Source organism: Oncorhynchus nerka, linkage group LG9a (assembly GCF_034236695.1).
Source record: "Oncorhynchus nerka isolate Pitt River linkage group LG9a, Oner_Uvic_2.0, whole genome shotgun sequence".
In the NCBI taxonomy this organism is placed as follows: Eukaryota; Metazoa; Chordata; class Actinopteri; order Salmoniformes; family Salmonidae; genus Oncorhynchus; species Oncorhynchus nerka.
This window is the reverse complement of record NC_088404.1, coordinates 24,810,599-24,826,008: the sequence shown is the minus strand read 5'-3', so window position 1 is coordinate 24,826,008 and position 15,410 is coordinate 24,810,599. Positions and strand designations below refer to the sequence as shown.

General features: G+C 42.9%; 1 protein-coding gene across 1 annotated transcript in view; it reads left to right on the top strand.

Annotated features, from left to right (window-relative positions):
• LOC115134853 (neural-cadherin-like) overlaps positions 1-15,410 on the top strand; it is a 104,404-nt gene that overhangs the window by 32,657 nt on the left and 56,337 nt on the right. The window contains 9 exon segments of the mRNA XM_065022439.1: positions 150-322; positions 1,216-1,384; positions 2,835-3,005; positions 3,347-3,519; positions 3,816-3,983; positions 4,322-4,571; positions 6,837-6,964; positions 7,371-7,557; positions 13,005-13,148. Coding sequence (XP_064878511.1) covers positions 150-322; positions 1,216-1,384; positions 2,835-3,005; positions 3,347-3,519; positions 3,816-3,983; positions 4,322-4,571; positions 6,837-6,964; positions 7,371-7,557; positions 13,005-13,148 — 1,563 coding nt within the window.

Sequence of the window (15,410 nt, the reverse complement as noted above, 5' to 3'; positions counted from 1 at the left end):
TTGTTTGGCATCACCCTGTGAGATAGTAAGTCACATTTACAATGTACCTGGCTGCAGCAAAACTAAAAAGTAACTTTTTAATACCCTCAACAGTAGGTGGGGGTCCTTTGCTAAGGTTGTAATGGTACTCTGGTCTCTCATCTTTTTAGGGTTGATCCGTCTGCGCTTCACCCCCGCTCCCAAGCTCCAGGGCCTGGAGTACGTCCTCAATGTAACAGCTACAGACGACAATGCCTCCGGGGGGCCACACCCACTCTCTGCCACTGCCTGGGTCATAGTGGGCGTTGATGATGTCAACAACAACAAACCCGTCTTTGAGAAGGTGAGAGAAAGGCCTTGTGGATGAATCCTTTATATGGCGCAACAGCAGTAGTAAAATAATTGTCTTCTAGGTAGCCTTCGATGTCTTAGTCTGTCTGTCTGTCTTACCGTCTCTCTCTCACTTCCCCCGTCTCCCTACAGTATCCCCTTATGTTTCTCCCAGAGCTCTGATTAGTGTGTCCAGCCATCCACCCATGCTATCTTTAGGTATTCCACAGGGATTTGAATTCATTGATGAAAAAAGTACTGTATCATCATGATATACTATACCTGTCAAATTAACTTCCTCCTTAATTAGGTCTGCGACGTGTTCATAAAGTCCATGAAGTTATGCAGTCCAGCGGATGGCTGGAAGGTGTCGAGTTGAGAGATCTCTCTCTCTCTCATTCTCTGTGGGGTGTCTGTGCTTTTCTTTAGGCAATGTAACTATTGGTCCAATAACGGTACTCTGAGAGAGTATTTGGCTTGTATGTGTGTTAATTAAACAGAGGTCTCTCTGGGGCAGACTGATCAAGGGATAAAGTAAACAGGATACCAGGGAAAGACAGGGTGGGCGTTGCAATGTTTAGCTGAGGTTTGATGCGGTGGTGGACCTTCAAACAAAGGAATATCATTGCTCTATTCTCCATCCTATCAAGTGTACTGTACAAATGTAGACATAGACTACATTGAGTAGTTTATAACTATCAGTTTTAACTTATTATTCCCCCTTTTTCTCTCTCTCTCTCTCTCTCTCACACACACACACACACACACACACACACACACACACACACACACACACACACACACACACACACACACACACACACACACACACACACACACACACACACACAAACACACACACACACACACACACACACACACACACATCCTTCCTCCCTCTCTCAGTGTCAGCAGTACAGGGAGCAGGCGTCCGTGTTGGAGAACCAGCCCACAGGAACCTTCGTATTACAAGTGCACGCGGTGGATGCAGACGAGGGGGCCAATGGGAAGGTCAAGTACGGCCTGATGCACAGAGACAGCGCCATACCTGCCTTCAGAGTCCACCCTGACACAGGTAGGTACAGTCGGCAAGGATCCCACAGTCCAGTTAGCCGTGGTGGTACTTAAAAAAATAAAAATGTTTTACCCCCTTTTCTCCCCAATTTCGTGGTATCCAATTGTTAGTAGCTACTATCTTATCTCATCACTACAACTCCCGTACGGGCTCGGGAGAGACGAAGGTCGAAAGTCATGCTTCCTCCGATACACAACCCAACCAAGCCGCACTGCTTCTTAACACAGCGCGCATCCAACCCGGAAGCCAGCCGCACCAATGTGTCGGAGGCGCCCGGCCCGCCACAGGAGTCGCTGGTGCACGATGAGACAAGGATATCCCTACCGGCCAAACCCTCCCTAACCCAGACGACGCTAGGCCAATTGGGGGGACGGCAGGGTAGCCTAGTGGTTAGAGCGTTGGACTAGTAACCGAAAGGTTGCAAGTTCGAATCCCCGAGCTGACAAGGACTGATCAAGGGATAAAGTAAACAGGATACCAGGGAAAGACAGGGTGGGCGTTGCAATGTTTAGCTGAGGTTTGATGCGTTGGTGGACCTTCAAACAAAGGAATATCATTGCTCTATTCTCCATCCTATCAAGTGTACTGTACAAATGTAGACATAGACTACATTGAGTAGTTTATAACTACTGAACAGGCAGTTAACCCACTGTTCCTAGGCCGTCATTGAAAATAAGAATTTGTTCTTAACTGACTTGCCTGGTTAAATAAAGGTAAAATAAAAAATTTAAAAAATTGTGCGTCGCCCCACGGACCTCCCGGTCGTGGCCGGTTGCGACAGAGCCTGGGCGCGAACCCAGAGTTTCTGGTGGCACAGCCCTTAACCACTGCGCCACCCAGGAGGCCGCCGTGGTGGTATTTGTTGAGATAGCCATAGACCCATAGCCACAGCCCCATAGACCCATAGTCACAGCCCTATAGACCCATAGTCACAGCCCCATAGACATAGCCGTAGCCATAGTCAAGCAGGATGTGAGCATACGTATTGGGATTACAACATGACAGCTGAAACTGACCTGAAAAAGAACTGGTAAAAATGTATCAGAATCTACAATTCCCATGCAGTCTTCACACTCTTCATTAAAGAATAATGCTAGCATCTGATAAATTACCTCTACAGTCATCCAAAGAGCCCCATTGAAATGAAGTGTAACACCTCATACTTAACCTTTATTTATGTCCTATAACCATGTTTTGTAGTATAACAATATACTGTATTAATTATAAATCGTTTCAATAATGTCATGACAAATAGAGCTATTATATTAACAAGCCACTCTACGACCTTGAGTTTTTCCTGACCACATGAGCTGACCATGAAAAATCAAACTTAAGGACTGAAATTGTTGTCTAAAACTAGTGCCCAGAGTTTTTCCTCAATTTCATGGCCACATAGTTACCACAGGAAAACTCAAGGGGTCTAGTCATGACCTTTGGCCTCTGACCTCAGGTGTGATCGTGACAGCGCGGCGGTTCGACCGGGAGCGTCAGAGAGAGTACTCCATCACGGTGACGGCTACAGACTGGGCTGAGGAGCCCCTTATAGGGATCTGTCAGCTCAACGTCATCATCCTGGACCAGAATGACAACAGCCCCAAGTTTGAGAACCTACGCTACGAGTGTGAGTGTCGTAGTAAATATATGATAATACATCAAATGATTATGATTTTAATAATACGTATGGTTGATGGCAGACTAATCATTCATTTTAATGATATAGACTATTAACCAAAGCTATTCGAAACGGGTTTATGTACGTTAAGCGTAGTTCCTTTTTACTTTTCATCATAATGTTGCCATTATGTCTTTAACTGTATTGCCATACATAAAGATGTAAACATACATAAACACACTTAAGTATGTAAACAATTGATTTGTGGTCTACTGATTCAGCCTGTGACCGACCGTGACCTTGCTCCAGAGTGTTGAGCATATTATTTTGTCTGTTACTGTCTCTCATAGATTTTCTGAGAGAGGACACAATGATCGGCACCAGTTTCCTGCGTGTGGCGGCACATGACGACGACTTTGGTACCAACGCTGCCGTCACCTACTCCATATCCCAGGAGCAGCCTGAGTACCTGAGAGTCAACCCTGTTACCGGCTGGGTGTACGTCAACCAGCCCATATCACAGGTCAGTCAACCAGACGTCAACCATTCAGTCAACCAGCCCATATCACAGGTCAGTCTACCATCAGTCAACAAGCCTTTATCACATATCAGTCAACCAGCCCATATCACAGGTCAGTCATTCAGCCGGTCAACCAGCATCTTGCTCAAGCACAGTAAAATTGATCAGTGCAGGTGATACAGCTATATAGCAGTATAAAATACAGTCCCATAAACTTACTGGACCATGTCAGGCCTAATGAACTAAATTAACCGTATTTCAGACAGAATCATATTTCCTTGGTATTGTTTTGACTTCAGAGGTCCTACATTACCCGGGAGATTATGGCCACGGACGGGGGGAACCGCAGCACATCTGTAGAGATGGCTGTGACCATTACCAATGTGAAGAACCAGCCCCCGCAGTGGGAAAAGGACAGCTACAGCGTGGTCATCCCAGAGAACACTGCCAGGGATACTCCCATTGTGGTGCGTGGAACAGTCCGGGTACCAGCCTGGGTGGCATGGGAAGCCAATCTCATTATGGCATATGGGGGTACCTTTTTTTAGCTATTTGGTTTGCTGGCTGCATACACGTTAGTACATTTTTTGCAGAAATGTTCATTACTTTTTTTAGTTGATTACATTTTCGGTTGCACGCTCTGATTTAATCAGTAAGCACTAATTGACTTGACAATGAGCACTAATTGTTGCTCCACAAACAAATTACCTCACTATTATACCGGAGTGTATAAGATTGTATAACATTGAATGTGTTTGTCATATTTAGCCCCCCAAAAAGATTGTTTGCGTTCTGTTTTTGTCAGACGATCAAAGCAACCTCGTTGCTAGGCGACCCCAGGGTGACCTATAACCTGGAGGAGGGTGTGGTCCCGGAGACTAACATGCCCGTGCGCTTCTACCTGTCGCCTAATCGCGAGGATGGCTCAGCCTCCATCCTGGTTTCGGAGCCACTGGACTACGAGACCACGCCCAGTTTCTCCCTGAGGGTGCGGGCTCAGAACTTAGCAGCGGTACCACTGGCTGCATTCACCACCATCTATGTCAGCGTCACAGGTAGGTCTCAACTCAGACACCCTGCAAATGCCCCATCACGAGGGGGCAAATCCTAACTTCCACTTAACGTCAATTTTTTTTTACTGAGTCATGAATTGATGTCACTGGGAGACTATGTGAAAATGTCACTTCAGAGGAAGTTAAAGCAGCCCCTGGGTGAATTGTAAGCATTCATTATTGTCTTCTGTTGACATTGATCCATGACTCACATGTTATTTTTTCTCAGCTATAATTATATAACATTATTCTTTGAAATCTGTAATTGTATACATCCATTAGCACAAAGTCAGTGAAAAGCTTAAATACCGAACAGAGTTTAATGGCTGTGATAGTAGAAAACTGAGGATGGATCAACAACATTGTAGTTACTCCACAATACTAACCTAATTGACAGTATAAAAAGAAAGAAGCTTGTACATAATACTAATATTCTAAAAGATGCATCCTGTTTGCAACAAGGCACTGAAGTAATATTGCAAAACATGGCAAAGCAATGTACTGTTTGTCCTGAATACAACGTGTTATGTTTGTGCAAATACAATACAACACGTTACTGAGTACCCACTCTCCATATTTTCAAGTGTAGTGGTGGCTGCATCATGTTATGGGCACGCTTGGAATTGTTATGGACGGTGGAGTTTTGGGGATACAAATAAATGGAATGGAGCTAAGCACAGGCAAATTCTATAAGAAAACCTGGTTCAGTCTGCTTTTCACCAGACACTGGGAGATTAATTCACATTTCATCAGGACGGTAACATAAAACACAAGGCCAAATCAACACTGGGGTTGCTTACCAAGAAGACAGTGAATGTTCCGAGTTATAGTTTTGGCTTAAATCTGCTTGAAAATCTATGGCAAGACTTGAAAATGGTTGTCTAGCAATGATCAACAAGCAATTTGACAGTTTGAAAATAATATTGGCCAAAAATTGTACAATCTAGGTGTGCAAAGCTCTTAGAGACTTACCAAGAAAGACTCAGCTATAATCACTGCCAAATATGATTCTAACATGTATTGACTCTGTGGTTACTTATATTAATGAGATATTTCTGTATTAAATTTCAATAAATGTGCAAACATTTCTAAAAACATGTTTTCATTTTGTCATTATGGGGTATTTTGTGTAGATGGGTGAGAATGATTATTTTTTAATCCATTTTGAATTCAGGCTGTAACACAACAAAATGTGCAATATGTCAAGGGGTGTACATTATTTCTGAAGACACTGTAAGTCATATTGGAATGTAATGTTCAGTCAATTGAGTTATATTTGTAGGCTACACTGTCTCTATTGTTGCCTCAATATATTTCATGATGTGTAACAACATGTGCGCAATGATGTGCCAAATGAGTCTGTGATTAAGTGCATTATTAATTGGGTAAGCATTAGAATAAGCCACCTCAATATTTGCAGCCCCTCTATGAGCTGATCCGTCATCAGTGTTGTGAAATAATTATAATGTTCAGGTAAGATTTGAATGGAGAAAGCTGATCAGAGATCAGCGCTGCCTTTCTTTCGATCCTATCAGTATTGGCACATGTTTTGGGAAACGCATGTTACACCTTCAGCCTTTATAGGTAATTTGCATTGTTAAAACACTCAAAAGCCTAAATTCCATTGCTATCGGGAAACCGGGCCCTGGTCACTTCACCAGTATATCCAAACATTTGTTTACACTTTGTTGTTACCTCATTGGCTAGCTAGCTGACAACCTGGTAACTTCACCAGTATATCCAAACATTTGGGGGCACAGAAAGAAAGAAAAAGGGATGGCTTCTTCTTCAGGAGATGAATGATCATAGCAATGAATGAATGACAGATATCTTGCACATAGTCAAAACCAACCTGACATTTTTAAAGAGACAATGTACAATTATCAATGTAATGTGTCTCAGTAGGAAAATAGTGATTTTACACAATGTAGAAACCTGATATTCCACAAATGACTTTGTAAGTTCAATGACAGGTACAGTACAGTATCAACATTTTAGCTATTATAATAATGGAATGTATTTACAGTGTTACATATTAGGTTCTAGGGCACAACATGTGATTAGCTAGAATTCATATAGGGCCAATATAGACTGTATCTCTATCAATTAAAACAATCTTATTTTCTGGGGCTCCTAAATTCCGTGGTGTTCCTAACTTATTTAAGTTGGGAGCACCAGTGCTACCAATTAAATTTTTTCATTTTGAGTCCTGGATATAGTTTCTGAATTCAATCTTCAAATAATTATGTTTTCAATCTTGTCTCTTAGATGTGAACGACAATGTTCCATTCTTCACCTCCTCCATCTATGAGGCTTCAGTGACGGAGGGAGCCAAGGTGGGGACCATGGTCCTCCAGGTGTCTGCTCAAGACAAGGACCTGGCTTTCAATGGACAGGTGAGTTGCACATCTGCAACATCTAACACAGCACAACACAACATCCATTGACCCATCCATAACTTAATATCACATAGCTGTGGTGGTCAAGTTGTTGGGACTGTGTGTTATTCTGCCTGTGTGGCTTTGACCATACGACTGTGAAGGAGAACTTATATAAGGATTATGTTGCAGTGACTCTAGTTTCTATGAACAGTCGTGTGACTCATGCGTAGAACAATTACTCTCCCGCACTCATGATTACTACAGTACGGTTTATCGTTGGCGTTTCCATCGGTTGCAGTGACCACAAGGATGTGATAGAATGCTATAAGGCATCCATATCAGGTACTCATCAGATTTCTGTAATGTGTTCACTTCTTAATATGGGAACAATCATTAATTGTACTCTGTTGTGCCCCTATAGATCACTTACTCTCTCTTGAGTGACAGTAGTGGAGACCACCTTCTATTTCGTGTAGATCCAGAGCTGGGCTCCATTTATACAGAGGCTGTGTTTGACCGCGAGGCGCAGGGATCCTACCTACTGGAGGTTCAGTCTGAAGACGGCATGGAGTCAGCACGGCCTGGGAGGAACAAACAGCCCAACTCTGGTGAGGGCTGGTAGTAAGAGGAGGAAGGGAAGCGCTACTAAGGTACACAATAGTACATTTTGGTCGATAGAAGGTGCTCTTTGGTAAAAGGGGTAAATTGGTCATCAAAAATAAAGGAGGACCAAGGCACTCTTTTCTGGTGAGGGCTGGGTTGTATTTATTAGGCCAATTTATTTGGTATACTTACTAGAGTAAGTTACTAGGTATACTTACTAGAGAGCTTTTTTTTTGTCTACACCCATTCAGCATCATTCCCACCATCTTAAGCCTTAGCCCCACCCATCTTTTTAAGGATTCACATGTGAGGCCATGTGCTAAACAGAGTGAGTACTGTAGTGTACAAAACAACCAAAGATTTCTAGACTAAAGGCTGGTTTATACTGCGTCTATCAACATGTCTGTATAGTTGTCGCAGTGACATTATGAACATTGTATTGTCGTCCAACATCAAACATGTCATTGTCGTTATGAAAAAGTATAAACACAAAAATGACAGGCTGAATGACATCAGTAGCCTGGTGGTCCAAAATAGCATAACTGGTGTATTTTAACACCAATATACCCATCCATTTAAAAATGAATTTAGTATACTCTATGTCAATCTAGCAAACCAGGCAACTAAAATAAACTTTCTAAACAATGTTTTGGTTCGTTTCTAGCTTGTTAGCTAGCTAGTTAATGTGAAGTTCAAATAATGGCCATATCTTATAGCTGACAAAATCTTAACTTCAGCTAATTTTTATTCATTATTACAGGGAAATAAACTCACAACAAGTTCAATATTTACAAGTTAATAGGGAGATAATTACAGAAAATAGCTTATGGTTGTGAGTGTGATGAAATGAAAGCAGGGAATTATATATTATATTATATATATATAATATGTACTTGTCCTCTTGCTCAGTTGTGCACCGGGGCCTCCCACTCCTCTTTCTATTCCGGTTAGAGCCAGTTTGCTCTGTACTGTGAAGGGAGGAGTATCAAATCAAATCAAATTTATTTACAAAGCCCTTCTTACATCAGCTGATATCTCAAAGTGTGGTACAGAAACACAGCCTAAAACCCCAAACAGCAAGCAATGCAGGTGTAGAAGCACGGTGGCAAGGAAAAACTCCCTAGGAAGGCCAAAACCTAGGAAGAAACCTAGAGAGGAACCAGGCTATGAGGGGTGGCCAGTCCTTTTCTGGCTGTGCCGGATGGAGATTATAACAGAACATGGCCAAGATGTTCAAATGTTCATAGATGACCAGCAGGGTCAAATAATAATAATCACAGTGGTTGTCGGGGGTGCAACAGGCCAGCACCCCAGGAGTAAATGTCAGTTGGCTTTTCATAGCCAATCATTCAGAGTATCTCTACTGCTCCTGCTGTCTCTAGAGAGTTGAAAACAGAGGTCTGGGACAGGTAGCACGTCCGGTGAACATGTCAGGGTTCCATAGCCGCTGGCAGAACAGTTGAAACTGGAGCAGCAGCACGGCCAGGTGGACTGGGGACAGCAAGGAGTCATCAGGCCAGGTAGTCCTGAGGCATGGTCCTAGTGTACAGGTCCTCTGAGAGAGAGAGAGAAAGAAAGAAAGAAAGAAAGAAAGAAAGAAAGAAAGAAAGAAAGAAAGAAAGAGAGAGAGAATTAGAGAGAGCATACTTAAATTCACAGGTGAAATACTCCAGATATAACAGACTGACCCTAGCCCCTGACACATAAACTACTGCAGCATAAATACTGGAGGCTGAGACAGGAGGGGTCGGGAAACACTGTGGCCCCATCCGACGATACCCCAGGACAGAGCCAAACAGGCAGGATATAACCCCACCCACTTTGCCAAAGCACAGCCCCCACACCACTAGAAGATATCTTCAACCACCAACTTACCATCCTGAGACAAGGCCGAGTATAGCCCACAAAGATCTCTGCCATTGCACAACCAAAGGGGGGGGGGGGGGGGGGTGCCAACCCAGACAGGAAGATCACGTCAGTGACTCAACCCACTCAAGTGACGCACCCCTCCTAGGGATGGCATGGAAGAGCACCAGTAAGCCAGTGACTCAGCCCCTGTAATAGGGTTAGAGGCAGAGAATCCCAGTGGAGAGAGGGGAACCGGCCAGGCAGAGACAGCAAGGGCGGTTCGTTGCTCCAGTGCCTTTCCGTTCACCTTCACACTGGGACAGACTACACTCAATCAAAGGACCTACTGAAGAGATGAGTCTTCAATAAAGACTTAAAGGTTGAGACGGAGTCTGCGTCTCTCACATGGGTAGGCAGACCATTCCATAAAAATTGAGCTCTATAGGAGAAAGCCCTGCCTCTGGTTGTTTGCTTAGAAATTCTAGGGACAGTTAGGAGGCCTGCGTCTTGTGACCGTAGCGTATGTGTAGGTATGTACGGCAGGACCAAATCGGAAAGATAGGTAGGAGCAAGCCCAAGTAATGCTTTGTAGGTTAGCAGTGAAACCTTGAAATCAGCCCTTGCCTTAACAGGAAGCCAGTGTAGAGAGGCTAGAACTGGAATAATATGATCAAGTTCTTAGGTTCTCGTCAAGATTCTAGCAGCCGTGTTTAGCACTAACTGAAGTTAATTTAGTGCTTTATCCGGTTAGCCGGGAAGTAGAGCATTGCAGTTGTCTAACCTAGGAGTGATAGAAGCATGGATAAATTTTTCTGCATAATATTTGGACAGAATTTTCTGATTTTTGCAATGTTATGTAGATGGAAAAAAGCTGTTCTTGAAATAGTCTTTATATGTTTGTCAAAAGAGAGATCAGGGTCCAGACTAACGCCGAGGTCCTTCACAGTTTTATTTGAGGTGAAGGTTGAGAGCCACACGTCCTCCGAAACACGACCCTGTCAAGCCACACTGCTTCTTGACACTCTGCTCGCTTAACCCGGAACCCAGCCGCACCAATGTGTTGGAGGAAACACCGTATAACTGGTGACGGAAGTCAGCTTGCAGGCGCCCGGACCACCACAAGGAGTCGCTAGAGCGCGTTGGGACAAGGACATCCCGTCCGGCCAAACCCTTGCCTATCGTGGATGACGCTGGCCCAATTGTGCGTCGCCTCATGGGTCTCCCAGTCATGGCCGGCTGTGATACAAAAGCAGGGTGTTCTACCTGAGAATTTTAGAACTTGGACACTGTGTCATTGGCCTAACGTTATATCCTAATTTGACATTGGTGCAGGTCATGTTGTTCTTCACATCTCTGATAAACACAAACTATATCAAATCAAATCTAAGTTTATTTGTTACATGCACAGGATACAGAAGGATACAGAAGGTGTAAACGGTACCATGATATGGTTACTTGCATAGTGGAGTCTTCTGTTTAGACATAGCTAGCTAAACAATTAACCATAATCCCAACTCATAATGTTACTACCCTGCATGAATGTACACATACAGTAGCTAAAGCTAACCAACTACTAGGTTCAATGTTAGCTAGCTAGCTAACATTAGGCTATAACTAGCAATGCAAATGGCTCTGAGATATGAATTATATTACTACACAGATCATACACATAACGTTAGCTAGCGAGCCAGCCAGCTAAGGTTAGCTAGCTACTTAACAGTACGCTTTAACTTGCAATGAAATTGACTTTCTGACAAAATTAGAATCTAGATAGACTCTCTTACCGTATACGCGTTTTGAACGCTTTTCCCTCCCTGTCACAGATGCCATGGTTGCCCTTAGTTTAATGTTGTAATCCGTAGACAGGTGTGTCATTCAACACAGCCTTCTGTGTTCTCTTTTCGACTCCATACGCATTCATTTTCTACATCTCCTTAGCGATCATACTGTGCTTCCACTGGGTAATCCACTGATTTCAAAACTTGATCCTCCAGAAGGCGGAGCGCCTTAGCAACACATTTGCTGTTGTTAGTGATACCTTTCAGAAATGCAACGGTAGAAAGGATTACCCACACATACTGAGCAGCTCATGTTAGCTATAGACAGAAGTGTACTACATGGCAGACCAATTTGAACAAGATGGAGGGAAAGTTGAAGCATACCTAATGAAATTACAGTTAACTAAAATGTACACTTAATCCAGAGTAAAATAATATATATCGAATTTATTATACAAGAGACAAAATCCACAAATTCTGCAGCACAACGGCAGAGCCATGTCTTATGTGTAAAATGAATATATGACTTAATAATCTATGCTTTCTTGGGAATGCTATAAGGTCCAGAAGTTTTGGGCAGAGCCAGAAAATTGGCTGTCAGAAGTATTACAATGTAACATACTTTTAATCTGTCTCTGCATATTTCAAGACATGGCACATGGGGGTATAGTGAGATACCCAATGGGCTGGAGGATTCTCTTCTCATCCCTCATCTGGAAAAAACTTAAATCAATCAAAACTAAAAATGAATTCATGCACTATGCACATTGTTTTACATAGACAAGAATTGCCTAGCGCATTCTATTCATTTGCCTCCTGCGAGAACAAGCGTAATCAGACAGCCTCTTGTCTCTTCCCTATAGAAAAAAACGCTGTGAGCGTTGTGGTACATCGTTTTACAAAATATTTTAGAATTTCTCAATTGACTATTCAGAAATCAGAATTTCTGTTTGGCTTGGTCCTACATGATGACAGAATGCATTCTGTTTTGGTATCGCAGGTAATGTTATAAGAAGGTTTGCGTTACGGGTGAGGGGTTTTTAACAAATGTTTGCGGAGAAGGTATTAGGAGTAAGGGTGAACAGCAAAGCCTTCTCTTTAGGGGATGTGAGGGGGCTGCTTAGCATTTCCAAATGAACCTTAGCGCTGTGTTAGCGCTGTCTTCCACCACATATCTGCACCAGCAGAAGGGCTCATCTCCTTAGTAAATACTACCTGTCTGTCGGGTTTACCCCCGGTAGGAGGGAGGGAGAGAGAGTGCAGGGGAATGCAGACAGAAAAATAGCAGTACATGGCCATGTTCCTACCTACTGAGCCTACCACATCTGCCAAACACGTCACAAAATGTATTTAGCTAAATATATCTATGTACGAGTTAAAAAGAAGGAATGGTGTGAAAAGGGAACCAGACAGACAAAGATGTAAACACTTGCCATCCCAGAGGAGAAGTGGATAGGTTCTTCAACTTTTTTTTATTTCAGAAAAGTCTGTTCCTCTGGGAAGTTTTTTGCTGCCAAAATGTTACCTGGCTAAAACAGTGAACCATCTACCCTGGTTGAATAATTTCTGTAATCCCGAACACCTTGTTGACAATAACATTATTTCTGATTTGCATGTCAAGTGAGGCACATTCCATTAGGTTAAGTGCTTCGCTCCCCACAAGAGTGTCATTGGCTCACACTGACTGACAACATCCTCTGATGAAAAGAGGGATTGGAAGAGATGGAAAGAGAAGTGTAAGGATGAGATGAGAGAGAGGAGGATGACAGAGCGAGTTGGAGCTGTATGGTGTTTAATCTCTCTCTTGCTTGTCATTCTTCTTGCAGACACAGCATATGTGCGGGTTTTCATCAGCGACGTGAACGATAACAAACCCGTCTTTGCTCAGCGCCTCTATGAAGTTGGGGTTGACGAGGATGCAGATGTCGGCCTGGCTGTTGTCTCTGTCAGTGCTAATGACGAAGACGAAGGTATGGAAGGAAGGATGAGGAAGAAAGAGAGAGCTGCGAAGCCCAATAATTTCCACCCGTGATGGCACATTTGCACTAATGGCAGTGAAATTAGTGAATGTGTAACATTAATTTTTTCTCAGGAGTGCATGTTAAGCCAGTGAGGCAGGTAACCTGGCACAGATATAACATTTCATGAGAAACCTGAGGGAAAAGTAACATTTTCACATTCTGTGCAGGTCCAAAACTGTCATTGGTAAGACATTAGACTTTGGGCAGAGGTAACTGTCAATCACAGAATTACATTTTTCCCAAACCTAGACTCGTCTAGTTTTAGAGACAATGTGGGCAGTGAAGGGTTCAAATGTTCCAAAATGACACACCACAAGTGCCATCTCCCCATCTGGATGTAGCTCTGCTGGAATCATGCTGAGACGAGATAAGCTGAGCACCATGCTACATTAAGACACAGCCATTTAATAGTCAAGTAATGCAACACTACATATGTTCTAAAAAGACAGACACACTTCTCCTGCACAGTACAGTAGGTGCCCCTGTACAGCGGCAACACTGTGTAATATCAGCTATGTTTTGGGTTGTTAATCAAGTATTTATCGCAAGTAGGGGTTGGTGCTGCTTAGTTTATAGGGTAGCCTATTTAGCACTAGCTGCAACCAAGCCAAGATGAACAACCAGACAACACCAGCCCCCAGCATTTAAAGGAGCCTAAACCCAATCTGTCTTTTTTTTATCCACACATGGGCTCAACTGCAGTAGAAGCTTATAGGAAAGCCCTGAGGGAGCGCTTTGTCTGCTGATTTATGTTAATAGCAGAGATTAGACTAGTATTTTCATTGGGCTTGTAGCTCCTTTAACACAACAGACTGCAACAGGATTTGAACGTTTAGTCCATAATGTTGCTTGATCGGTGGTTAGCTGGCCAAAACTAGGCTACATGAAAAGTGCTATACTGTAGTACTCAACCTGTCTCGAGTCTGGTCTCAAGACCACATTTTGAGTGTCTTGGTCTTGTCTCAGTGTCAGATACATTTGTACTTGGTCTTGACTCGGTCTCGGACAGTGAGGACTCATCATTTCTTCCAGAGACCACCCGAGACCAGCAGAGTAAAAAACGTGTAATTATCAACTTCCATTCAGTAAGCGCATAAAACCGCTTTGCCAGGCCAAATATATACAATTCTTTCTTGAAACATTAATACCTGCAGTCTTTATATCTAGTATAGACATCTTTGCTCAGTGGCGAACCTATTGGACCTAGGCCTTCAGTGGTGAACCTATTGGACCTAGGACTTCAGTGGCAAACCAATTGGACCTAGGCCTTCAGTGGCGAACCTATTGGACCTAGGCCTTCAGTGGCAAACCTATTGGACCTAGGCCTTCAGTGTGTGACAGGTTTGTGATGCTGAAAGGACAGCAACGGTAATACCAGCGCACTCATTTCAGAAAGTGCACTTTTTATAAAACACAGTGCTAGTGGCATAGTGGAGGCTATACGCAGGTATAAACCCTATACCCTATTTTTTTATGGGCATTGCTTGTAGTCACTTAATCCCCACTAATTGGTTATCAAAGTAGTGTAGTGGAGGTTTATGACTTATGAATTATGTAGTACAACATTGAAATCATGCACAAAGCAGCCTACACAATTGCAAACCATGTAAAATATATTCACATGCACACCGCACACAGCCTAGTTTCAAATGACTATCATCTGCAGGCAGCAAGAGCACACAGCTCTCAACTGGTTTTGACATGGAGCAGCTCACAGAAGAATGACATCGGTAGCCTGCAGGGTAGGTAGGAAAGATGTTTCAACTCATGATATCTACCAGTAAATGCTAACTAAGGTAACAATGGGTATGTAAACCAGGTATTGAAAACATTTGATCTTAAGTCTTGGTTGGTGCTGTAGGCTTTTTGTGATGCGCAATTCAGTCATCATGCCCTGTTTGCATCAGGGGCGTAGGCATAGGTGGGCCTGGGTGGACACAGACCCACCCACTGGGGAGCCAGGTCCAACAAATCTGATTGAGAAAAAAACAAAAAAGAATACATTATTATTACAAAAATACTCAATTTTCCCAGACCTCCAAATGGTTCCATGACGTGGTTTAAGCATTGTTGTGGACTTCGAACATCAAATTACATTTAAAAAAATAATAATTCTTTAGAAAGTGTGATTTTGAGAGTGCAAATATTTAAGAAAACTAATTTTAAAAAAACTTTTCACAAAAGGTGCCTTTCTTTCGTTGGGCATGCTGT